Genomic DNA, 25,247 nt, shown 5'->3' on the forward strand with positions numbered 1-25,247 from the left:
TTCCATCATGAGACTTTTGGAGATGTCTTAGATCCTTGCATTTCTGAGAAAGGCTAAGTCTGTCAATGTTAGTCATTGCACAACATTCTCCTGGTTCTGCTCACTTCGCTCAGCATCAGTCCATACCGGTCTTTCCAGCTTTTTCTGAAGTCTGCCTGCTCATCATTTCTTATAGCACAATAATATTCCATTACATTCATATACCGCAACGTGTTCAGCCATTCCCCAATTGATGGGCATCCCCTCAGTTTCCAGTTCTTTGCCATCACAAAAAGAGCTGCTATAAATATTTTTGTACACGTCTCACTCTCCTTCTCAGCTATTTATAGTGTGGCTTCCATCTTCATCAATAAACCAGAACCGCGCTCTCCTAAGTTACTGGTGATCTCTCAATTCCCAAATCTCATGGGTATTTTTCAAACATCATCCTTCTTGACCTCTCTGCAGTCTTTGACACTGTCAATCAATGTCAAACTTCTTCTCTTTGATACTTTCTTCTCTCTAGGTTTTCATGACACTACTGACTCCTGGTTCTCCTACCTATCTGACTGTTCCTTCTCAGCCTCCTTTGCTGGAACTTCATCTAGGTCACACCTCCTAATTATGGGTGTCCCACAAGGTTCTGCCTCTCCTGTTCTTCTGTACTATTTCACTAGGTGATCCCCATCAGCTCCCATGGATTCAACCATTATTTCTATGCTGATGATTCTCAAATCTACTTATCCAGCCCTGACCTTTCTTCTGACCTCTTGTCTCACATCTCCAACTGCCCTTTGGATGTTTGTAACTATATGTTTTGTAGACATATTAAATTTAACGTGTCCAAAGCTGAACTCACTGTCTTTCCTTAATCCCTCCCCTCTTCCTACTTCCTCTTACTGCCGAGGTTACCACTTAGTCCATTGCTGCTCCTCTGGCCCTAGAGCTGTGTGCTTGCCCATCTTCTTTCTGGAGGGCTAAGTCACCTAGGCTTGCAACCTAGGCGTCATCCTCAACTCCTCCATATCCACTCTACTGCCTAGGCTTGTTGATTTTACTTTCATAACATAACAATAAAAAAAAAAATAATAATCATCATCATCATCATCATCTATGTATAGTACCTACACTGTGCTAAGCGCTTTTTAAATATTATCTCATTGGATCTTCACAACAACCCAGTAGGTGATATTTTTATCCCCATTTTACCCTTGTATATTCCCTCTTCTGTTCTCTGACACCGCTACCACCTTGGTGGTGTTGGCGTGTTGTTCAGTCTTTTCAGTCATGTCCAACTCTTCAAAACCCCATTTTGGGGTTTTCTTGGCAGAGATACTGGAGTTGTTTGCCATTTTTCCTTCTCGAGCTCATTTTTTACTGATGAGGAACTAAGACAAATTGGGTTAAGTGACTTGCCCAGCCAGGGTCACACAGCTATTAAGTGTAGAAGGCAAGATTTGAACACATGAAAGTGAATCTTCCTGATTCTAAGCCCAGTTCTCTACTGTATCACCTAGCTACCTGGTACCACTCTGGTACAGGCCCTCATTACCTTATGGCTAGACCATTGCGGTAGCCTCCCTGCCATAAATCTCTCCTGTTCCAATCCATCCTTCACTCAGCTATCCAGATAATCTTCCTAAAGAGAATAGCTGACCCTGTCACTCCACTACTCAGTAAATTCCATTGGTTCCCCATTATCTCCAGGATCCAATCTTCCTTTTGGTGTTCAAAGCCTTTTGTCACTTGCCTCCCCACCATCTTCCCTGTCTTCTTACACTGTACACCCCCACGCACTCTCTATCCAGTGGCCTCCTTCATGTTCCTTCTACAAATGACCTTCCATCTCTCAACATCCAGCATTTTCTCTGGCTGTCCCCCATGCCTGCAGTGCTCTCCCACCTTGTCTCTGCCTCCTGGCTTCCCACAAGTCCCAGCTTAAATCCCACCTTCTATGGGGAGCCTTTCCCCACTAATTCTAGTGCTTTCCTTCTTTCAATTATTTCCAGTTTATCCTGTACACAGCTTGTCTGTCTGTAGTTGTTTATGTGTTGGCTCCCCTCTTAGAATGTGAATTCCTTGAGAACAGAGACTGCCTTTCTTTGTATCTCCAGTGCGTAGCACAGATAGGAGCTTAATAATGTTTACTGATGACTGACCTAGGATCAAAGCACTTTGAAAATTTTAAAGCACTATATAAATGCTAGCCATGTTGATGATGATGATAATAAAGAAGGAGGAGGAGGAGGAGATTGGTTTAAGAATGGAGTGCTAGCCAAAACTCCTTACAGTTCTCTTCAGGAGCCTGGATCCAGGGTTCTTAAGTACGAGGGGCTAAAATTCCCCCTTCTGGAGCCACGTGATTCCAGTGCAGGAACTTGCTAGTGGATCTGCACAGCTGCCTCATGGCTTGAGTAACATTCCTCCCTCCCCTTCTGCAGTCACACAGAGAGAGGCCCTGCCACTGGCTTTGCAGCAGCTATCCCTCACTGCTGCCTCCTGTCCTGTGCATATGCCTCACTCAATCACACACACAGACATACCTGCTCTAAGCTCTGGGTCTGCTGGTGTCACCGATTGAGGGATGGGGTGGGGTAGGGGTTAATAGAAAAGGGTGGTACTTAAATTGAGTATTTAAGGAGTAAAGAATTCTGTTAAGTTGAAGGTGAGGCTATGAGGGACATCAGAGGCACAGACATGGGTGATGAAATGCTTTGTGTGAAAACCAGCAAGAAGGCCAGTTTGGCCCAACTATGGAGTACTACAAGGAGAATAATGTGCAGTCAGGCTGGAAAGGTCGGTTGGGGTCAAATTGTTATAGACTTTAAATATAAATGTAACCTTTCTAAAGCAAATCATTTTAAGAGCACTAGGGAAACTAGTAGTGGAGTGGGAAGACTACTGGATTCTAAGGGCTTGGGTTAGGATCCCAGCTCTGCCACTTACTACTCATGTGACAGGGCTTTCTTCTTTAGGCTTCCATTTCTTCATCTGTAAAATGAGGGGGTTATATTAAAGGATCTCTGGAAGCTTTTCTAGTGCTAAATCCTATGACCGTAAAAGTCCTGTGCTTCTCCATGGACAAATGGAAGCAAGGAACCCAGGAGATAGAGGAAACAATCAAATCAGTCAAAATTTATTAAGCACCTGCTATGTGCCAGTTATTGTGCTAAGCTGTGGAGATACAATAAGAGGCAAAAGAAAGTCCCTTCCCTCAAAGAGCTTACAATCTAATGGGGGAGACAACATACAAACAAACATATACAAAGTGAGCTATACAGGATAAATAGGAAATAACTAAAAGAGGGAAGGAATTAAGAGGGGTTGGGGAAGGCTCTCTATAGAAGGTGGGATTTAGTTGAAACTTAAAAGAAGCCAGAGAAGTCGGTAGTCAGCGTTGAGGAGAGAGAGCATTCTCAGCCTACTGAACAGCCAGATAAAATGCCCAGAGCTGAGAGATGGAGTGTCTTCTTCATTGAACAGCCAGGACGCCAGTGTCGCTGGATTGAAGAGGACCTGAAGGTGAGTAAGGTATGGGAAAAAAAAAAACTGGAAAGGTAGAAGGGGACTAGGTTATGAAGGGCTTTGAATGCCAAACAGCATTTGTATTTGCTTCTAGAGGCAGTAAGAAACCACTAAAATTTATTGGATAGGTGGGTGGGGGTGACACAATGACATAATGACAAGTATAAACTGAAAAGGGCACAATTTAGCTTGGGGGGAAGGGGGGAAGGGGCGAAGGGGCAGCAGTAAAAACCACTGGAGGAATGGAGTTTAAGGCAAATAGGATATATTTTATGGAACCTCACTGACAATGGGAATTCAGAGAGGTAAAAGATAATATAAGGAATGTAAGATAATTTTGAGCTTATGAGAGTATAAGCCCCTCAAAAGCAGAGACTTCTTATTTTTGTGCCCCATTCTCTAGCACATAGTAGGCACTGACTAAACGTTTATTAAATTGAGTAAATAGAGGAATAAAATTGTATAGTACATATGCCGAATAAGTGATAGAGACAATAAGCACAACAGGAATTCAGAGGACTGAAGAGCTACAACTACAGGGGTCAGAAAAGGCTTTATGGAGTCTTATTTGAGGTGGGCTTTGAAGGAAGGATAACAGAAGGAAGTGAAGATAATTCAAGTGATGGGGAACATCATGAGCATGAGCAGGGCATATCGAGAGGAAATGGCTGAAGTGAACAGCTCATGAATATAAGACTAAAAGAAATGACACTCCAAATTGTAATACAATCCTATTCTTAGAGTAAGGGAATCAAAGCATAGTACAATTCAATGATTTCCCCATCACTAAGTGTTTTATAAGAGTGAGAGCAAAACTTGTGCTTCATGGTCAATCTTCTTGTTTCAGTATAAACAGGAGAAGTCTGCACCCTTACTTAGTAATATGCCCTGAAATCATTCAGTTTCCACGTATTTCCGGATAACTACTATCCACATCTTCATTTTCAGAAAGCAAGAACTAAACAAAAAACGTGGCATGAGTCAAAGCTTGTTCACAAATCTTTCATCAAAAAACTATCTGTGTAAAAATAGGACAAACTTGTCAAAAATGTTAGCAAATGTTGAAATAAATCCACTTGTTCAGTTTCACTCTAACCAAATCAAAGAATTGGTTAGTAGTGGTCACACGCATAGCTTCTTTCATTATATAACTTCTTAACAAGTAGCTGCTTTTCAAAAAAAAATGAATTTTCATGTGTCCATGCATAGTCACACAGGTACTCCTGTATACTTCTTCCCTCCAAGCCTAGGTGTCAGGTGTTCATTCTTAACATAGCAGCCTGCAGATTTTCAAGGGATAACTTTTAAAGGAACTGGCTCTTGAGGCATAACATTATGAATAACCATCAGATTGGGTTACTCTAGGAAAAGGTGAATTACCCTGTCTTAAGCAGGTTCAGAGAACTAGTAGTTAATAAAACAAACATACACTGAGGAGGAACTAAAGTCTGAAAAGTTAGATTATCATATAAGAAGTTAGCTCTGTTACTGCTATAGGAATTCATAATAACTAATAACATAGCTGTTGTTGTTCAGTCATTTTCAGTCATGTCCAACTCCCCATGATCCCTCTTTGGGTTTTTCTTGGCAAAGAGACTGGAGTGGTTTGCCATTTCGTTCTCCAATTAATTTTACAAATGAGGAAACTGAGGCAAGCAAGGTTAAGTGGCTTGCCCAGAGTTACACAACTAGTAAGTGTCTGAGGCTGGATTTAAATTTAAAAAGATGAGTCATCCTGTTTCCAAGCCCAGTGCACTATCCACTGTACCACCTCATGTAACTATAGAGGATAAATAATCTAGTACTTCAGTTAGGAATGTGTCAGTGTAGGTCAAGGACATTAGGTAATGGAGATGAGACAGTAAAAATTCTGTGGCAGCTAAAGTATACACATTAGTGAAGAAGAAGAAAGGTGTGCTGAGGTCAGAGAAACAGTACTCTCCTATTAGTTGAGAGGGTTAATGTCCTTGAATCGTAGACGATAAAAACTTCCTTAGACTAATAAAAGTTTCATTTATCATAATCCTTGCTATATTTGTACCTTGAGTTTACATTTCCCCAATCTCTTCTATCAAGATTGAAAGTGACAAGGGAAGTGACCAGGAAATTGAACAAAACTCTGCAGATATTTGCATACTCAGGATATAAATGAAATTGGATTGGTCCTGGTAGAAATTATGTAGCATGTTTAAAGAAAGATGAATAAATTTAGCCTCTTGATTTGTATTATATTTTCATTGGTATTTTGTGTTGGGGGAACACTGTAGAACATGGAAAGCACTGGAAGAGAATTGATAGGTAGGGAAATTTGTTAGGCTGATGAAAGTTTTTACTGGCCCAAAGATTTTTAGAAACAAATTCCAAACTCATTATATTGTATGTATTTCTTTCTAATAGTTTGGATTATATTCAAGAAATAGCTGGCTGTCGTACTGTCCCAGTGGAACTAGGGTCCAAGTACACTGATGAAGAATGGTCTCAAAGCCTCATGACTGTCAATGAATTTATCAGCAAATATATTGTGAATAAGGTCTGTCCTTTTTTTTTCCTCTAAGTGCTTATGAAAAAATAAATTAATATTTTTGACAAGTGTTCCCATGCACTGAAATTTAAAGAGATTTATGGGAATAGGGCTATAAGTGCCAGGCAACTTCGTAGTCTCAGTGGGGTAGAGTAGAGGTATGCAATCAGACATACCAGGATATGGAAACCAGAACATTTGGAAGTATTAGGATCTATGTGACTTATTTCCTCCATGAAGCCATCTTCTGATACATCATCATTTATGGCATTGACATGACCCTGGGTTCTGGAAGGCTTTGCCAATAGAGCACAAGCTATGTCAGGTTCTATCATGTTAGAAAACTTTTGGGTGCAATCCCTGTGATTGACTGTATCTACCTTCCAAAGACAAGCATAGCTTAACATGGAGAGGATTGTAACCTCTATGGTGATGAATTCTTTAGCCATTGCAACCCATAATAGAAGTAAAAATACAAAATGGCCTTCAATCCCATGCAAGCCCCTCTGTTTCTACAGTAATGGTGGCAGAATAAAACCAAAGGAGGCAGAGGATACTAAAAATCATAGTTTTTAGGCCATCTATAAACATTAACTTAGATTTTGGTAGTCTAAATGTGAAACAGTTGTCCATGGAGTCATATTAATCATTACATTCTCCTTATAAAGAAAACCAGAAGACCGTAGGAAGTTACAGCTAAATGAAAGGATGACTCACAGGGTCTCCTTGGAGAGGCAAATGAATGAGCTCATTGAGTTTGTATTTGTGCGTCCAAAAGCTATAAGTGATGTTTCATGGGATATTTGATTATCTTGTATGCTTATGATAATTATTTGCAAAAAGACCACTATGAAAATAATTATACCTTATGTCATTATTTCAGAGGATGAACAGCAAGAAAAAATAAGACCCTTTAAATTAAATCAACATATACTTTCATACTCAGTGACTTCATTGGATAGGTGTTGAAAAATATGGGAGAAAATGTGATTTCAGGAGTAAAGAATGAGAGTGGCAAAAAATTTGTATTCTACACAAAAGTCTCACACACATACTTCTTTGAGAAAAGAATTGAGAGGTGTTGGACATGGTGAGCACTGAATAATATCACATGGACAAAATAAACTGATTATATTTTAATTGGCAGGAAATAACTTATTACAATTTTGAGAGACCTTCCTGAATTAGCTGTCTTCATACAGGGAGACCAGCCTGGGCTAGTGCCATTCCCTCTAAGGTTAACTTCCATTTACTTTATATTTATCTTGTATGTTCTGATTTATAAATGTTGTCTCCCTTATTAAAACATAAGCTCCTTGAGGCTGAGTCAAGATGGCAGAGTAAGAGGAAGCAGTTGAGCCTTGTTCCCCATAGTAATCAGACCAAATTCTGATTGGGAAGGCCAGAAAGAAGTCACATGGGGTCACTTTTCCAGCCCAGGATGGTTTAGGGAGACAGCCATAGTGAGGTCTGGCCAGGAGCATGCATAGCACAGAGCCTTTCAGCACACAGGGACTGCCTGAAAGACAGTCAAGATAGGGCACCAAGACAGGAAAAGATGCCAGGGGAGCCCTGACCTAGCACTAAGTGCAGGAGTGGGTACCATGTAGCAGTTGTATTGCCTACTACCCAGCTCCAGGTCATAGATCCAGGGCAGAGAGAAGCAGTCTCGAGTGCTGGCTGTAGCTGTGTACTGAGCAGGAAACAAGTTCCAGAATGATAATTGTATGACTCTGATCCCCAGAGGTACAAAAGCTCACTGAAGAAAATAACTCCTTAAAAATTAGAATTGGCCAAATGAAAGCTAATGACTCCATGAGACATCAAGAATTAATAAGACAAAGTCAAAAATCCAAAAAAAGAAAATGGGAAATATTTCACAGGAAAAACAACAGACTTGGAAATCAGATCAAGGAAAGATGCTTTGAGAATCACTGAACTACCTGAAAGCCATGAACAATAAAAAAGAACCTAAACATTATATTTCAAGAAATCATAAAAGCTGCCAAAATGTCTTAGAACCAGAGAGCAAAATAGAAACTGAAAGAATCAACCAGTCATCTTCTGAAAGGAACCCCCAAATTAAAACTCCCAAGAACATTTTAGCCAAAATCCGGAACTCCCAGGTCAAGGAAAAATATACTGCAAGCAACCAGAAAGAAAGAATAAAAGTTCTGAGGAGACAAGGTCAGAATTACACAAGTTTTACCAGCCACTACTTCAAAGGGAGGGAGAGCTTAGAACATGATATTCCAGAAGGCAAAGGATATTGACTTATAACCAAGAATCACGTACCCAGCAAAACTGAGTATAATCTTCAGGGTGGAAAAATGGATCTTTAATGAAATAGAGGACTTCTAAGCATTCCTGATGCAAAGACCAGAGCTAAGTAGAAAGTTTGAAATATAAACACAAGAGTCAAGAGAAGCATAAAAAGGTAAACATGAGTAAGCAATCTATCATAAGGGATTAAAGAAAAACTGTTTACATTCTTATATAGGAAGATGATAAATGTAGCCTCTCTTTACTCTATCATAATTGGGGGTCATAGAGGGAATCTAATTATGCATAAGGTTTGAGAGTGATTTGTTATATTTTGATGGTCTCATGAAAAAAGGGCAAGGATCAGAGAAGAAGAGAGATCAGATTTCAGAAGAGTTCTCAGGGTATCTGAAGGAGGGAGGGGAAGCTGCCAAAAGCATGGAGGAAAAAATATCTCTGTCCATACTATTAACCCTCCCCCCCACCAAAAAAAATAATAAGGCTACCAGGCGCAAATCAGTAATTTCTCATCTGAATACCTACTTTTCCTTCTACAAAAAAATGTTTATGAGAATAAACATGCATCAAGGACATATTTGTTGAAGATATTTGAAGGGAAAAGGTAGACTTTCATAAGCCATATTCCAGAATGTTATACAACTGACTGAAATATATAGATAGCTTAATGTACTTATTAAGTTTGTTGATTATAAGTGAAAATTTTATTCAGTAAAGCAAAATGCCACTTTAAAGGCATTTGTCCAATAAGATGTGTAAAAACCACGCATGCATATGTCAGAGTTATACAAGATGTGTTCAAAGATATAATAACAGGTAACCTTGTTTGGCAATCTTCTGATTATTAATATAAAGCAGGGCATAAAACAGGAAGCTGTAAGCTCACCAAAGGTGTTCAATCCAGAATAGAGTCCAAATTGAGAAGGAATTCCAATAGAGAGTAAGGTCTTCCATATAATCTTGTATCCAAGTGACATTGCCCTTAATTTATTAAGCTCTAGAACATTGCAGATACTCCTAACAAGATGGTGAATGGCTTTGAGATCATGCTACATCTGATATTTTGAAATAACTGAGAATTTTTAGCACAGAAAGATGACTTCAGAGAGACATGTCAGCTGTCTTCAAGTAAGTAAAGGGCTGTCAGGTGTAGTAAAATTAGACTACTTCTGCTAGGGCTCCCCCCCAGGGCAAAACTAAGGTCAGTGGGTTGACATTGCAAAGAAGCAAATTTAGACTTGACATAAGGAAAAACTTCCTAATAAATAGATGTATCCAAAGGTATAATGGGTTGCCTTGGGAAGTAGTAAATTCCCTTTCACTGAAAGTCTTCAACAAATAAAGGCCGGATAGCCATTTGGGTATGTTTTAGAAAGGATTCTTATTTATGTATTGGGATGCACTGAATGGCCACTGAGCTTCTTTCCAACTTGCTAAAATTTACCAGATTTGTGCTCTACTAGCATAGCCTTTAAGAACGCAGAGCCGTCATCACACCATAATGAAGTGTATATACAAGTAAGACTTCTATTGGAGATATATTCGATGATGTTTCCATATCTTACTCTTATCTTCCTTTTTTTTTTCTTACTCTTATCTTCCAAGCAAGACCATCAACTCCAAATGATTGTCATGTTATATTTGTTGTTGTTGTTGAGTTGTTTCAGTCATGTCTGACTCTTCATAACTCCATTTAGAGTTTTCTTGGCAAGGGTACTGGAGTGGTTTGCCATTTCCTTCTCCAGGCCATTTTACAGATGACGAACTGAGGCAAGCAGAGTTAAGTGACTTGCCAGCTAGTAAATGTCTAGACTGGATTTGAACTCATGATGATGAGTCTTCCTGATTCCAAGCCCAGTGCTCAATCCACTCTTTCAGTATTCCAGAGGCATTGTTTGATATGGTGGAAAGAGCACTGAATTTAATGTCAAGAAGATCTGGGCTCACCCAGTTCTGATACTACCTATATGACCTTGGATGAGTCATTTAACCTGAGTATCAGTTTCCTCATCTCTAAAATGTGAACAAGCTTGCTTTATAGGCCTGTTGTTGTAAGAAAAATTCATTGTAAACTTTAAAGTGATATATAAATGTAAATTTGTATTATTTTCACAAATTTTAGATCCCATGAATGCTAATTTAAAACACCAGTACAAAAAGTGAAAATTCACTTAGGAACATTAAAATCACTAACTTTTGTCACAAAACTCAGAATTACCATGGTGCGAAACCTTTGATCCTGTGTCTGATCTTATCACAAAATTATACTGTGGGTGAACATGGTTATATTCTTTGATATTAAGCTTGGGACATGGAATTAAGTGTGAGTACTTTTATTAATGTAATGGGTTTTCCTAGAGCTGAAATGAAGTAGCCATTTATATAATGCACTGATTGGAAGGACCAAAGGATGGCATCTGCTGATTAGAAAGCAAACACAGCGCCATTAGAGTTCTCTCCATTCAGGTGCTAACCCATCTAGCTGGAGAGCTTTATGCTGTAACACCACGCCCCCCCCTTCCCAGCCCTGCCTTCTCCCCATAAAGGACGTTCATTCCCAGAACAGTAAGTTATAGTCCAAATGATAGTTTTCTGAATAATAGCTTGATCACAGTGACATGTCACATAGTCAAAACTGATTCCTACATGGCACCATCTTCTCTTTGTTCTTCTGTTCTTCCTCCCTCAAAATAGCAGAATGACATTGGATACCTTGCTCAGCACCAATTATTTGATCAGGTAAGTGTGTGGATTGCATTTCTTCTTTTTGGGTTCAAGTCTTGACCCTGAAACTCAACTGGCCTTGTGTCCTTGAGCAAATCACTTAACCTCTCTGTGAGTAGCTCGCTCTCTAAATTGCAGAGCAGTTAATGAGCTGCATTTTTAAAGGAAGTTTCCCCACAAGGTACACCAATAAAATCACAGGTGTGATTTTTAAAAAGTAATAATAATAATAAATATTATATGGTAAGTTCCAAGTGGGTGGTATAGACAAGTGTCTTTGGAGTTCAAAGGAAGAAAAGATCACTGTAGGGTAGGTAAGGATGGCTTTCTAGAGCAGGACATGAGCTAAAGTCTTGAAGGATAATTAGGTTAAAAAATATAGACAGGAGGAGGAAGTACATTCCCAGTGAGCAGAACAGTGTGCAAAAGAAAAAAAAAATAGCAGCAGATACATGCAAGATGTGCTCATGAGCAGTGAGGAGACTAGTATGATAGGAGGAATAATAGGAATCTGAACCATAGACAGATGTAGGCTACATCATAGAGGCCTTGGAATTCCATGTGAACGAATCTGGACTTTATAGTCACAGATAGCTTTTTGGACATGAGCTATAGTTAGTAAGCAGTAGGCAACTGATGAATTTTTTGAGCAGAAGTATAACATGGTGAAAGTAGTATTGAGGAAAGCTTAAATCCAGCAGGGACATCTAGAATGTATCTGTATGATAGTGATGCAGTAGAAACCACAAAATGTTAGAGCTACTTTTAGAGGGACTTTTGAGATTAGTTGGGCCAATCCCTTCATCTGCAAAATGAGAGGCCTGATGGGGTAAGCGACTTATGTTTCCAAGGTCATACAGCTAGTGAATGGCAGAGCCATAACCAGTAGCAAGATTTGCTGATTCCTAATCTTTGTATTCACCATACCATATCTGTGAGTGAGGAATTTCCAAATTATACTACTGTCCCTATATTTTAAAGAGAATTTTTAGGAAATTATGGGAAATTATTGTCAGACTAACAATCTAACTACAAAAAAGAATGAGTCCATGTTAAAAAAATCAAAGTTAGCCATTCATATGTTACATTCACATTCCACAGTTTCTGTCATATGAGCTGGACACAACTTCAAAATTTTCCTAGCAAATACTTTCTTCAGTACTTTGGAGATGTGTGATTTCATCTACGTAGATAGATCTTCCACCAAGAGATATTACAATCCCTTTATTGCTTATTAAACAATTTCTTGAATTGCTGTGGCCAAAATAATTCATGTCTCTTCAGCATAGCAAGCATGCTCCTCAAATGATATACACAAAGTCCATCACTAGGCCCAAATTCAAAATCTTTCCATCTTGGTAGGATCAGCCATACCCTTCAAGAAAATAGAATCACTCATCTAATGAAGCCATCACAGTAGGACTGTGGTGGAGTTAGAAAATAAATCAATTGGTATTTAGTATTATATATATATATATATATATATATATATATATATATAGATTCCATAGACCAAAGCCTCTTACAAAAAGATGAACTCATCTGGCTAATTTTTCTACTAACAAACACAAACCTCAAGAAAGAATCTAATTAATTTCCAGGCTAATGGAAAGTTTAACATATGGGTAGAAGAGAGTTGGACTTTGCCAGAATAGCATGAAGCTTGGCTTGGTGGTGCTGAACATTTCCCTGAAATGCCAAAAGTGTATAAAGTAGTTTCAGAGCTGAGAGTTGACTGAAGTACTAATTTTTATAGTCATCTCTTCAGGTTGGAATTTTTGTTGCAAATGGTTAGCCCTTCACTTAGCCAGGAGAACAAAATAAAAAAAACAGTGGAGAGACTGAAAACTACCTAATACAATGAAAAAAATACCATAGAGTAATAAAATCCTAGAATAAAATTCAAAAAGAAAATAATTTTTGCATTATCTAGAACTCCAGAAAAAAGAATGGAGTAGACACAGGAACTCCAAGTGTGGTTGGAAGGCTTAACTTTAAAAAAAAAAAAAAAAGCCTGAAGGAGCAGCAAAGCAATGAACTAGATAGGCTTAGAGCAGAATCTGGAAAACCTTGGCAAAACATTAGACATCTTGCAAAAAAAAAGGAAAAGAAATACATTATTTAATAATACTTCAAAAATACTAGAGCAGAATCAAAAGACAGCAAGATTGGAAGAAAACCTGAAATAATCTTTTGTCAAAAGCAACTGACCTTGAATACATAGTGCAGAGAAATATCCTAAGAATCAGGCCAGATAAGTTAAATAGTTTGCCAAAGGTCACACAGGTAGTAAATTACAGACCCAGGATTTGTACCTTAATCAGTTCAGTTCAATAAACATTTGTTAGGTCCACATGCTTAACTATGTGCTAGATATTGTTAGGTGCTTCATCCTGGGGATAAGAAGATAAATGAGATATTCATATATAAATGAGATTTTATACACACACACACACACACACACACACACACACATACACACATAAATATATTCCTACATATGAGAAATTCTTACATAAATACGAGATATTCCCTGCCCTCAGGAAGCTTACATTCTACCAGGAATAATAGCTGACACAAGATAATACTTTAAAGTCTACAAATTGCATTCTGTACATTATGTCATATGATTCTCACACAACTCTGTAATGGGCTGTGCAAAGCAAATGTTTGTTTTTACACGTGAGGAAAGTGAGTCTCAGAGAAGTTAATTGACTTGTAAAGCTAGTAAGTGTAAAAGCTGAGATTTGAACCCAGGTCCCTCCATACTGCCTCTTAGGGTTTAAATACAGAGTAGAGCTGTTTAAAAGAAGGGACTAGCGCATTTTTGTCTTGGTAGTCCCAGTCCTAGTTCATTGTCTTTCACACAGTAGTTGCTTATGGTTTCAGAAATTGAGTTCAGATGGAATTGCTCTTTCCAATGTACCACCCTACACCCAAGAAATGCTACTGTCTTTGGTAGCAGCATAATAGCCCTACCCTTACTGCAATCTTAGCAGCTTCTGATTCCTGGGCTTAATGATAAACTGAAGTATATTAGATTTAAATTTGCAGTTTTCCAAACCTGACTTGGTAATTACATTGTCTAGATATAGAGGTAAAAATAAGTAAGGCCAAGGACTTTGTGCCAAGCAGCACTAGGAAGTATATGAATTTGATCTTCAGTTCCCCCTCACCTCTTTATACTCCCCAGTTTCCTTTCAGCATATTGCATACACACACACATGCACACCCACCCCTCAAAAAAGCATTGATTGTACACATACTGCTCCCAGATGCCCAGTGTGTCTCAGTGCAGTGGTTGGTTGACACCAGTTCTCCCTTTGCCCTCCTCCCCCACCTTTCTTAAAACATTAGTAATGTATTCACTTTTACATAGTAGTTTACAGTTCATAAAGCACTTCCCTGGCAACAGTCCTGTAATGTAGCAGCAAAATAGAATTATTCTCATTTTACAAATAAGGAAAATGAAGCTCGTAAATGTTAGGTGATTTGCTCAAATTCTTACAACAAATAAGTGGCAGAATCCAGGACCTGACTTGATTTTTTAGCTGCAATTATAGTGCTGTTTCCACTGTACCATACACTTTAAAAGCCTCTTATTTACAAAGAAGCAACTAAAATATAAATAATATAAACTATAAATACAAATGTTTATTCCCTTCCCCTCCTTCCTATGTAAATGATACTGTGTACTAAATTATTATTAGCCTTACCTACTCTAAGAACCAGTCAAGACCTTCTATCAATAATCTGACATTTTGAACTGGATGTCCCATACGTATCTTAAAACTCAACATATACAAAACAGAACTTGTTCTCTTTCCCGACAAACCTACCCCCTTTACATCAGATTGTCAGCCCCTCAAGAACAAGGGCAGTTTTTTGCTTTTCTTTGTATCCCCAGTGCTTAGCACAGTGCCAGGGACGTAGTTGGCACTTAATAAATGTTTATTGACTGACATACTTTTCCATACTTGCTTTTTACTATCGAAGGTACCATATCCTTCCAGTAACCCAGGGTCAAAACCTCAGTGTCATTCTTGATTCCTTTCTCTCACTCACCCCACATTTCCAATCATTTGCCAAATCTTATTTTTACCTCTACAACATTTCCATATATATCCGCTTCTCGCTATTCACACAAATCAGGCCTTTGTCACTTTTAGCCTGTGCTATTTGAAAAGCCTCCTAATTGATCTCCCTGCGTGAGGCATTCCAACCCACCCTCTGCTGCTGCCAAAGTCACACCTAACATCACAGCTCCAACTGTGATACTCCCCACTCAACAAATTCCAACGGTCCCTTATTACCGCTAGAATAAAATATAAATTCTTTTTTTTTTTAAGTATTTAAAGCTCTTCACAACTTAGCCCCTTCCTGTCTTTCTAATTTTCCTACACATTACTACCTTCCACATCACCTAGTCAGGCAGGCAGGCAGGCAGGCCGGCAGGCCAGCACTGTGCTAAGCAATGGGAATACAGATAGAAGCAGCAAAAAGAAATATAGTCCCTGTCCTCAAAGAGCTTATGTTCTAATGGGAGAAGACAGTACTGAAAAGGGAGCTAAAAGTGGGGTGGGAGAAGAGAAGGTACAAGGTGCAGGAGCATGGCAGAGAAAGTACTCTGGAGGTTAGTCAGCAGTGCAGCCTGGTGATGGAGTGGGATAAAGACATCTGTGCTCTGGGCCTTTAATTAGAGATTCTGAGAGGAATCATCCAATTAGGTGAGGTCACAGAGGTGGAGAATTCTTCCAATGTGAGAAATGGTCCAGGGGCAAAATGAGCTTCCAGGTTCACTGAAGATGTTTCTATGTAAAGGCCTGTGGGGAAAACTCAGCAGAGCAGACTGGAGAGAGAGGAAGACATCTTTATCCTGGGCCTCCTCCTTTAATTGGAACCATTATAGTCCAACCATAATGGCCCAGCTGCTGTTCCTCACACAGGATGCTCTGTCTCCTATCTCTCTGCCCTTGTGTTAGCTGTCCCCCAGACCTAGGATGCATTCCTTCTTCACCTCTACTTCTTAGAATCCCTGGTGTCCTATAAGATTGAAATCAAGTGTAACCTGTAAAAGAGACCTTTACCACACCCCTTCAGCTTCACTAAAGTTCTCTTTCCCATCTTCATATCTATTAGTGTACATGGTTGTCTTCTCTACTGCAATCAAATGATATTACATATGTAAAGACTATAAATGTTAGCTCTTATCATTATTAGCTATTAGAATGTAAGCTCTTTAATAACAGAAACTTTATACTTTTTCTATATATCATTAGCATTCAGCATAGTATCAGGAACCTAAGTGCCTAATAAATGTTTATTATAATAATTGTTCAGTTGAACTATTAGCTTTAATTACACTCAAAACCAGTCAAGACTTCTAAAATAATGGATAATTTATTAAAAAGTAATTGAAAAATAACATCAGTTGTCTTCGCTTACATTTTTGGGGGGTCCATACTTGTGATTTAATTGATATAAGAACTCCTGATGAGGAAATCCTCCCTACTAATCTAGACTGACAAAAGGTTCTGTAACTTCTAGTCTTAAAATTGCCATAGTCACTGGGAAGTTTCTCTTGTACTTTTATATAAACCTCGTACCACTGCTGTGCTAAAAGTTAAATCATTTCTGACACTTATGTAATCAGGAATGTTGGAAAACAAAACAAATTTAATTATTGAAATCTTACCTATCACCTAGTACTTTTTGATGTTATAATTTATATGATGCTTTTGGAGAATTGCTTTCTTCTTCCACAACTCTCATATTTAAACTAATTTTCAGTTTTAACGTAAGGAAGAAATGTTTAGTATTATGTAGAGATCCAAGTGTAAATCTGAATATATTTATGCTATTCGGGTCTATTACCCAGACTAGAGAAGTGTCTGAATATATTTATTATACTCAGAAAATATGTAAGTAAAACAGCAAACTTGGTTTCCTTAGTGACTCCATTTTTATATCTTCAATACTGTCTTGTTCAGAATATTTCTCTTTTGTGGGTTCATGATTAATAAAGTAGACTGTAAGATGGTCAGGAAAGCAGTTATTACTGTTGTCAGTTAGTTATGGTTTTCAGATAATCAGATTAGGAAGTGGCTGAAAATTAGTATAGATTTGTTCTTAGTTTTTTTGACTCTTGTTTAAAAATTGAGCATATTTGTCAAAGGTTAATATCCAAGATTGCCTGATGGGCTCATGAAACATCCCCTGAACTTAATGAAAATTTTATGGAAGCTTTGGTTTTGTACCTAAAAGAAAAATGTCTTTTAGAACCATAAACCTAGGAAATTAAATGCAAAACACCATGTTAATGCACAGTCTGACTATGAAAGTAAAACAAAATTGAGATAATGAAAATCTTAAGTGGATATTAACTCACTCACATGCCACATTTATGGTATTTTGATTATAAGTTAGCCTGTTGAAAATACCTTTGTAAAGCCTGAGATAGGTAAGCTAATATTACTTGCAAAGCCTTTAATCTTGAATCATATAGTCCCAATTTTATTTTAAATTTTCATAATTGAAACTGATTGTTGTCTTTAACATGTAGCACCTGACTATAATCTTTTATAATTGGTTTGACTGGGACAGATTCCAGAACTGAAGCAAGATATTTGTATACCAGATTACTGCTGTCTCGGTAATGGCGAAGAAGAAGACATAACTATTAATGCCTGGTTTGGTCCAGCAGGAACCATCTCTCCTCTTCACCAAGATCCACAGCAGAATTTTTTAGCCCAGGTTTGTGCTGTCATCACTATCATCATCAAATCAGCATTTTAAAGGATTTAAATATAATTTAAAAGAATCTTCATTTTCGTGGGGTCAGTATAGTCTTAGTGTTTTGTTAAATCAGCCATGAAAAATATATGTATCTGTTTTTTGGGCCCATCCCATCCACAGAATTCTATGCTTTTAGCAATTGGGTTATCCCCTGTAATACATTGTCTATCCCTAGGCTCTCAGTTACATATAGGCCATATTCTATTCACTAAGTCATTTACTCCCCTATAACTTAAATACTTTGTAGTTACATTAATTCTTGTAAGCCAACAGGCTACATTTGGTCCATTTAGTAAATTACTGCTCCAGTTTCCTAAGTGGCCTAAAAAAAATATGCCCTCTTAGGTGACTAATGTTCAGGGAATAATTTACTCACTCAGCAATAACTGGCTTACTAATAAGCCATCTGAGTTGGAAAGAGCACATGTCCTACTCTGTATATTTTAAGTACAGAAATTATCAGGAAAGAACACAGAAAATTGTGACCCTCATTAAAGTGCACCTACCAGATTATATTTCACTAGACTGTAAATTTCTTGAAGGCAAAGACTATGCCAGTTATTTTTGTATTAAGTCTGCCCCTAGAGTAGTATAGTGTACAAAATAGAGGTACTTAACAAATTTTTGCTGAAGTAATATAAGTTCTTAAAAAAATAAAACATAAATCAGTCTGAGAAGCACAGTATCAAAAACTTAAACTACAGAGCAGTTTTTAACTCACATTATAAAATGGCACTAAAGGCACCTATATTTTTATTAGAAAATATTAGTTAAGGTAGCTGTCACTCTTCTATGGTAATAGTAAATAGAAGGGCATGCTATGTTCAAATGCCATTTATTCACATAGAATTATCTATATTAATTTAGTGCCTTGTATCATTAAGTGTTCATTAAATAGAGAAGATAAATTAGTCATGACTAAGTTTCATGATAAAACACATTTTACCAATTTGAGTGAATTCACTTTTTCTCTAATCCCATAATCCCATGGTCTTTATTTCAGATGTATAATATAACAAGTTAAATTAGTGCCAGCGACATTTGAAATTTTTAAAAAGACAACTCATTGGTATTATATGTGCTTTTTTCATTTACTGTGTCATCCCCATATTATTCATTAGATTTGAAGCTGATTATGACTGCCCACCATTTAATTTTAATTCCTGCTTAAGCGATTTCACTGGAACTTTTAAGAACAGACAATTGTATTCTTTGTTTCAGGGATACTAGACATTGACCTTCCTGACTTTCACAAACCAAGCAAAGTCTGGAGAGAGGTTCTTTATCGTAATATGTTAATTATAGTACCAAATTGGCAAAAGTCCTACTAAATTCATTTTTATGTGTTCACCTTGATTATATGGGGTGTCACCAAAGCTTAATAGCTTAACACTTCAGTGAGACTTTGGGGATACCCTATATTTCTACCGCTTGGTCACTATACAAATAGCATATTATTAATTACCTTAAAATTAAATTCTTTCTACAACTGAAATACCAACTGACAGATGGAGAATCTCTTTTCAGGTACTTGGAAGAAAATACATCCAGTTGTACTCTCCAGAAGAATCAGAGTTTTTATATCCACATGAAACACAACTCCTTCACAATACAAGCCAGGTGAAATATTTATGATGTAGTTTTAGATATTGTCACTTTACTTTCAATAATCATAACACAGCTAACTGGTTTCTTTTGTTTTTAGGTGGATGTGGAAAATCCCAATTTAATTAAATTCCCCAAATTTACTAAGGCCTCATATCAGTCATGTATTTTGAATCCTGGGCAGATTCTGTTTATTCCAGTTAAGTATTGGCACTATGTGCGAGCTTTGGATATCAGCTTCTCTGTCAGTTTCTGGTGGTCATAACTATTATTGAAAGAAGAATTAAAAACATCTATAATGCAAACATCATAGTTTTTTCCTGAAGGGAGAATAATAATGTAATCTAAGATCAATAAATTTGAACTTTTTAACAATATATAGACCTTCGTCCTGTCCTTGGATATGGCAGATCTCAGACTGGTACAAGAAAAGGCACTTCACTTGTTTTAAGTATCACAAATTGCTTGAAATTTATAAAAGTAGATCCAGTGTCCCACAAAAAAAAGAATAATTAGTGGATAACAAAATTGTTTCTCTTTATATTTGACATGATAGGCAGTATTTATCTAAATTTTCGCATGACAAGATTCCTATTAAGTCACTAAAGGTACACTGACCTAAGACGTAAGATAAGAATATTATTTCTTCATGCATCTCTAACATTAAGGCGGGATAGACTGAAATTCATCAAGACAGAATGTAATTCAGAGGCTATATAACATGTGCTTTTTCCTCCTAGCTCAGAGATGGGCTATCTGGCTGTAGTTCCTGTCAGCACCTGATCCTTCGTGATCATTTCTGTACCAATTTGGCCGATTCTGCTTTTGCTGTCAGGCAGAGTTGAAAGAAACATGTACCTTTAAAATGTGATGTGATTTTTTTAAAGTTCAAAACTACAGGAAAAAATCATTAAAATGAAATATTTAAAATATGGACACCTCCCTGACCTTATTTCCCTCAAGCAGGTGTTTCCATCAGCTCAGCAGAATACTGAAAATGAAATCTTCAAATCATCCCGTTAAATCTCTAATATTGTCGGAAATCCAAAATATTGAGTTTATGGCTCAAATTCCAAGCATTTTCTTAGGATGAAGGCTTCAAAGAAGTTCTGTTGTACTGAACCAGTGAGGGTTAGCAGATTTGAATAAAAGTTATTAATTTGTTGTTCATCCATTAACCAACCCCACATAGCAAGTATTTAGATGTAGTATTTAATGGATAAGTAAATTGACTGGTAGTCATCTGGACTGAATTTATAACCTTTACACTAACAGCATCACACAGACTGTACTGAAAGATAAAAATTGGATGTCTCACTCCCCACTTCAGCCACCTGTACTTACTTGCCTCTGTCACTTAAGGCCTTCCATAGTCTGGCTCTGGCTTACCTCTCCAGCTATGAATATCACATTTGTCTCCTTTATATACACTAGGTTCCTGTCAAATTGAACCCATTTTTCCTTAATCACATGCTGCCCTCCCTGTTCAACTTCCCAGGCCTACCCTGACATCTGGATTGTACTCTGCCCTCATTTTTACTTATGAAATCCCTGTTTTGCTCCAAAGCTCATCTTAGATGCCATGTCATCTATGAAATCTGTTTTCTTCTCCTCAAATGAAAGTGTTCCCTCCTTTGCCTAATGAAATGTGGTAAAGCCTGCGCATGTGCTAAAACCGTATCTGGCCCTAAGAAAGAAGTATGTGGAAAGTTCCAGTCTTAGAAGCCCTCGGCCCAGCCTCAAGCTCTGTTGTAGTTATTAGGTCCCCGCACTCCTTACACAGATCCCTTACCTGAATGACTCCCTAACTCTGACCTGGGTGTCTGACTCTTTGTTGCCTAGTTCCATTGCTGGCTCTAACCCTTGATTCCTTTTACCTTGGTCACTTAGTTTGGTCTCTTTAGTTAACTCTTTGCTGCCTGACCTCTAGATTCTGAACCTTACCTGCCAATACAATTCAACAAATGTTTATTCAATGTGCATAGGCACAGAGGGAGATCAAGAGCATTGATTAGCCACAGTTCTAGCCTTTGCGGAACTTACTGTCTGGTACAGAGAGAGAACAGACAGAAAACTAAAAATAAGCAAAGATCTATGAGGAGGGAGGGGCTCCTGAAGGAGCTAGTACTGAGTTCTGCTTTCAGTGATAGGTGTAAATATAATAGGTGGATGAGCAGGGAGGACATTCTAGACATAGGGAATAGAGTGTGAGCAAAAGTATGGTGGTAAGAAAAAAATAAATATTCAGTACCCACCATGTGCCAGATGCTGTACTAAGCACTGGGGATATAAAAAGAGGCAGAAGATGGGCCCTGCCCTCAAGGAGCTCACAGGCTAATGGGGGAGATAACATGCAAACAAATATATACTAAGCAAGCTATATACAGGATAAATAGGAAATAATTAACAGAAGGAAGGCTTTGTATTTGAGGATTGGGGAAGACTTCCTGTAGATGGCAGGATTTTAGTAGGGACGTAAAGGAAGTCAGGGAGGCCAACAGAGCAGAGAAGGGAGAGCATTCTCGGCATGGAGGACAGCCATATAAAATGCCCAGAGCCAAGAGATGGAGAGTCTTGTTCATGGAACAGCCAGAAAGCCAGTGTCACTGAATCAAAGAGTCCATGTCAGAAAGGAAGAGGAGCTAGGTTATTAAGGGGTTTGAATGCCAAACAGCGCTTTGTATTTGATTCTGGAAATAATAGGGGGCCACTAGACTTTATTCAAGTAGGGGAGTGATACGGTCCGACATATGCTTTAGGAAAATCACTTGAGTAGCTGAATGGAGGGTGGGTAGAGGGGGAAGAGACTTTGAGTCAGAGAGACCCACCAGCAGGCTGTTGCAGTCATTCAGGCATGACGTGATGAGGGCCTGCACTAGGGTGAAGGCAGTGTCAGGGGACAGAAGGGGGAATATTTGAGAGAGATTGAAGAGGTGAAATTGGCAGGCCTTGGCAACAAATTCATGCGGGGTCTGAGAGAGCGAGACGTCCAGAATGACTACTAGTTTGCAAGCTTGAGGGGCTAGGAGGATAGGTGGTGTTGCTTAGGTAAGAGGGGGAAGGGCTTGGGGGAAAAGATAATAAGTTCCATTTTGAATATATTGAGTTTAAGATGGCTACTGAACATCCAGTTCAATATGGCTGAAAAGCAGCTGGAGATGTAACATTGGAAGTCAGCAGAGAGTTGGGGGCAGGATAGGTAGATTTGAGAATCATCAGCACAGAGATAGTAATTAAATCCATGGGAGCTGATGAAAGCAGGTTTTAGGGGAAAGACCATTTTAGTTTTGGCTGTTTTAAATATGCGGTGCTAATCAGACAGCGAGGTAAGGAAGTCCTGTATATCATTTGGGATGCAAGTCTAGAAGGATCAAGGCTAGAAATATCAACTTAGCAAATGACTGGGTAGAAGTGATAGCTGGCCACTTTTTGTGATAGCTAAGAATGAAAAACAAAGTCAATGCCCATCACTTGGGGAATGGGCAAACAAATAGTTTAGGGAATATTACTGTGCTCTAAGAAATGATATGTGTGAAAAATACAGAGAAGCAAGGAAAGGTCTATATGAACTGATGCAAAGTGAAGTAAGCAGAGCCAAGAAAACAACATGCACAGTAACTACAACAATGCAAATGAAAAGAACAACCACACACCCAAAAATCAAAAATAAATGTGAAAAAAGTATAAAGATCAAACAGGACTCGAATAAAGACGGATGAGGGGACATCCCCAATCTACCCTTTTGTGAAAGTGGGAGGTCCACAAGAGTTACACATTACACATGTTTTCAGACATCTTTAGTGTACTGGTCAGTTGTGCTGGTTTTTTTTTTCCCCTCCAAAGAAATACCATTTGTCATGGGATCACTCTCCAGCAGAGGAAGAGGGATGGATACTTGGGATAACTGTGGTGATATCAGAAACAGAAAATGAATTTTAAAAAATTAAGCAATAACTGGCACTGTGAGAGTGAATGCATTAGCCAAGGATGGAATTATTAAGAGGAAGGAGCAAAGACAGATTTGGGGAACATCCACCTTAAGGGTATAAGAAGAGAACAAGCATATGAGAACTGATTCAGGAGGTAGAACCACCAGTAGTGTCATGTCTCAGAAGCCAAGGAAAAAGTGTCCAGAAGTAGAAATGGTTAATAATGTCCAATGCTGCAGAATGAAAATACAGCCTATAAAAAAAAAAGGCCACTGGATCTGACAACAGGGAGGTCATTGCTGACTTTTGAGATAGACGTTTGTGTCGCGTGGTAGGAACTGAAGCCATATATCGAAGAACTGAAGAACGAGTGGGGGAAAGAAATGGAGGCAATGGAAACAGCTTTTTTTAAGAAGCATGGTAATGACAGGAAGAGGAGAGGTCTCAGCATAGCTTTAACAAGGGAGAAGAGTCAAGGGAAGACAATGAGGTTGGAGAGGAGGATTTTTGGAGCAAACTCCCAGAGAAGGCAAGGAGAAATGGGGACAGTGCCTCAGTAAGAGAAGTGGTCCTGATAAGGACCAAGGATACCTATTCCTTTGAAACAGGTGACAAAAAGAAGAAAATGGGTGATGTTCAGAAATTTTAAATTGCAGAAGAGGAAAATGAAGGGATCCCATTGTTATAGCCTCATTGAAGTAGGAGGCAATGTTGTCTGCTATTAAATGTGAGCCATGGCAATGTGGCTGGAAGCTTGAGGTATGAGAAAACAGTTTGGAATAGTTGCAATAGGGAATAAGATAAGAAGGTGGCAAGAGCAGAGCAGGATTGGCAGTAGCAATGAAGGCCTCACTGAGGTTATTACCATGAAATTATAGAGGGATAAATCAACTTTTTTTTTTTTAACTTCAATCAAAAGGAGGACAAGAAGGTGGTGGCTGATGAATTATAAACATTGCATGCCATGGAGTCAAGCCTCGCTACAGAGTGAGAAAGATGGACTGGGAAAATAGAATGAGAGATCAAAGGACTAGAGGTTAAGATTGTGGCTCTGCAGTACTTCTCTGTTCCATTCTGCCTTTCAGGACTTCTCATACCTTCAGTTCTGGCCAAAGTCCCAAACTTGGCCAGTCAGTAGGCAGTCTTGTCCAGAGGCCACTTATGGCCTAATGTAGCCTCAGTAAAAACAGGGACAAGAGAGAAAGGACAGCTTCTTAAGTACTGAAAAGGAACATTGAATCAATAAAAACAAAGAATTTAAAATGTTACTTAATTCAATTTTAGTTCAATTAAACTCAGATATTTATTTAAACCTGATGTATAAGATACTCAAATTTAAATTTGAATTATGAAAAGCAAAACGTATTCCTATTTCATTCTGTTATAAATTATCAAACAATACTAATATCAACAGTACCAGGGCACAGACCAAGAAAAATGCCAAAATCACCACCTCATTAAAATTATTTTACTTAGATTATTAGCAAGTCAATACAAATAAGCAGGGCTAATTAATATAAAACCATTAAAAATGGATTTTTCAGTTCAAAATAGGATCATTTAGTACATTTTATCCTTTTGAACATATCTGAATGTTTAATGCCAGTGCAGAAAATCCTGACTCAATACTGAACTCAACATCACTTTGTTTCTGAAGATGAGACTCTTCTAGGTGTTCTTGGGGTCCTGGATGGCAAATGGGAATCTGGTAGAATTAAATCTGCATAAGGAAGAGCACAGATAAGATTACAAGGTTGTTTTCACATACAGAAGCTGCTTCTGATACTTTCTAGTGCTGAACAACATTCTTAGGTACTATATTAACAAGTAACATAAAACTGGTTTTTAGCTCAAGTCTAAAAGTTTCAGGAAGCTTCAGATTTTCAATA

General features: G+C 38.1%; 2 protein-coding genes across 6 annotated transcripts in view; one reads left to right on the forward strand and one right to left on the reverse strand.

Moving 5' to 3' along the window:
• Positions 1–19,806, forward strand: part of KDM8 (lysine demethylase 8) — a 29,264-nt gene extending 9,458 nt beyond the window's left edge. For 2 of the 4 annotated variants that reach the window (XM_027863201.1, XM_027863200.1), the window contains exons 4-8: positions 5,902–6,034; positions 11,000–11,044; positions 17,633–17,782; positions 19,352–19,444; positions 19,530–19,806. In XM_027863201.1, coding sequence (XP_027719002.1) covers positions 5,902–6,034; positions 11,000–11,044; positions 17,633–17,782; positions 19,352–19,444; positions 19,530–19,694 — 586 coding nt within the window. In that variant the 3' untranslated portion in view covers positions 19,695–19,806. The remainder of the gene's footprint in view (positions 1–5,901; positions 6,035–10,999; positions 11,045–17,632; positions 17,783–19,351; positions 19,445–19,529) is intronic. The other 2 variants (XM_027863203.1, XM_027863204.1) reach the window with 2 other exon arrangements.
• Positions 19,807–24,811: 5,005 nt separating this feature from the next.
• NSMCE1 (NSE1 homolog, SMC5-SMC6 complex component) overlaps positions 24,812–25,247 on the reverse strand; it is a 62,883-nt gene continuing 62,447 nt past the window's right edge. For both annotated transcript variants that reach the window (XM_027862649.1, XM_027862650.1), the window contains exon 8: positions 24,812–25,078. In XM_027862649.1, the coding sequence (XP_027718450.1) occupies positions 24,999–25,078 (80 nt within the window). In that variant the 3' untranslated portion in view covers positions 24,812–24,998. The remainder of the gene's footprint in view (positions 25,079–25,247) is intronic.

The sequence above is a fragment of the Vombatus ursinus genome, unplaced genomic scaffold (assembly GCF_900497805.2).
Source record: "Vombatus ursinus unplaced genomic scaffold, bare-nosed wombat genome assembly UNPS02014770.1, whole genome shotgun sequence".
NCBI lineage: Eukaryota > Metazoa > Chordata > Mammalia > Diprotodontia > Vombatidae > Vombatus > Vombatus ursinus.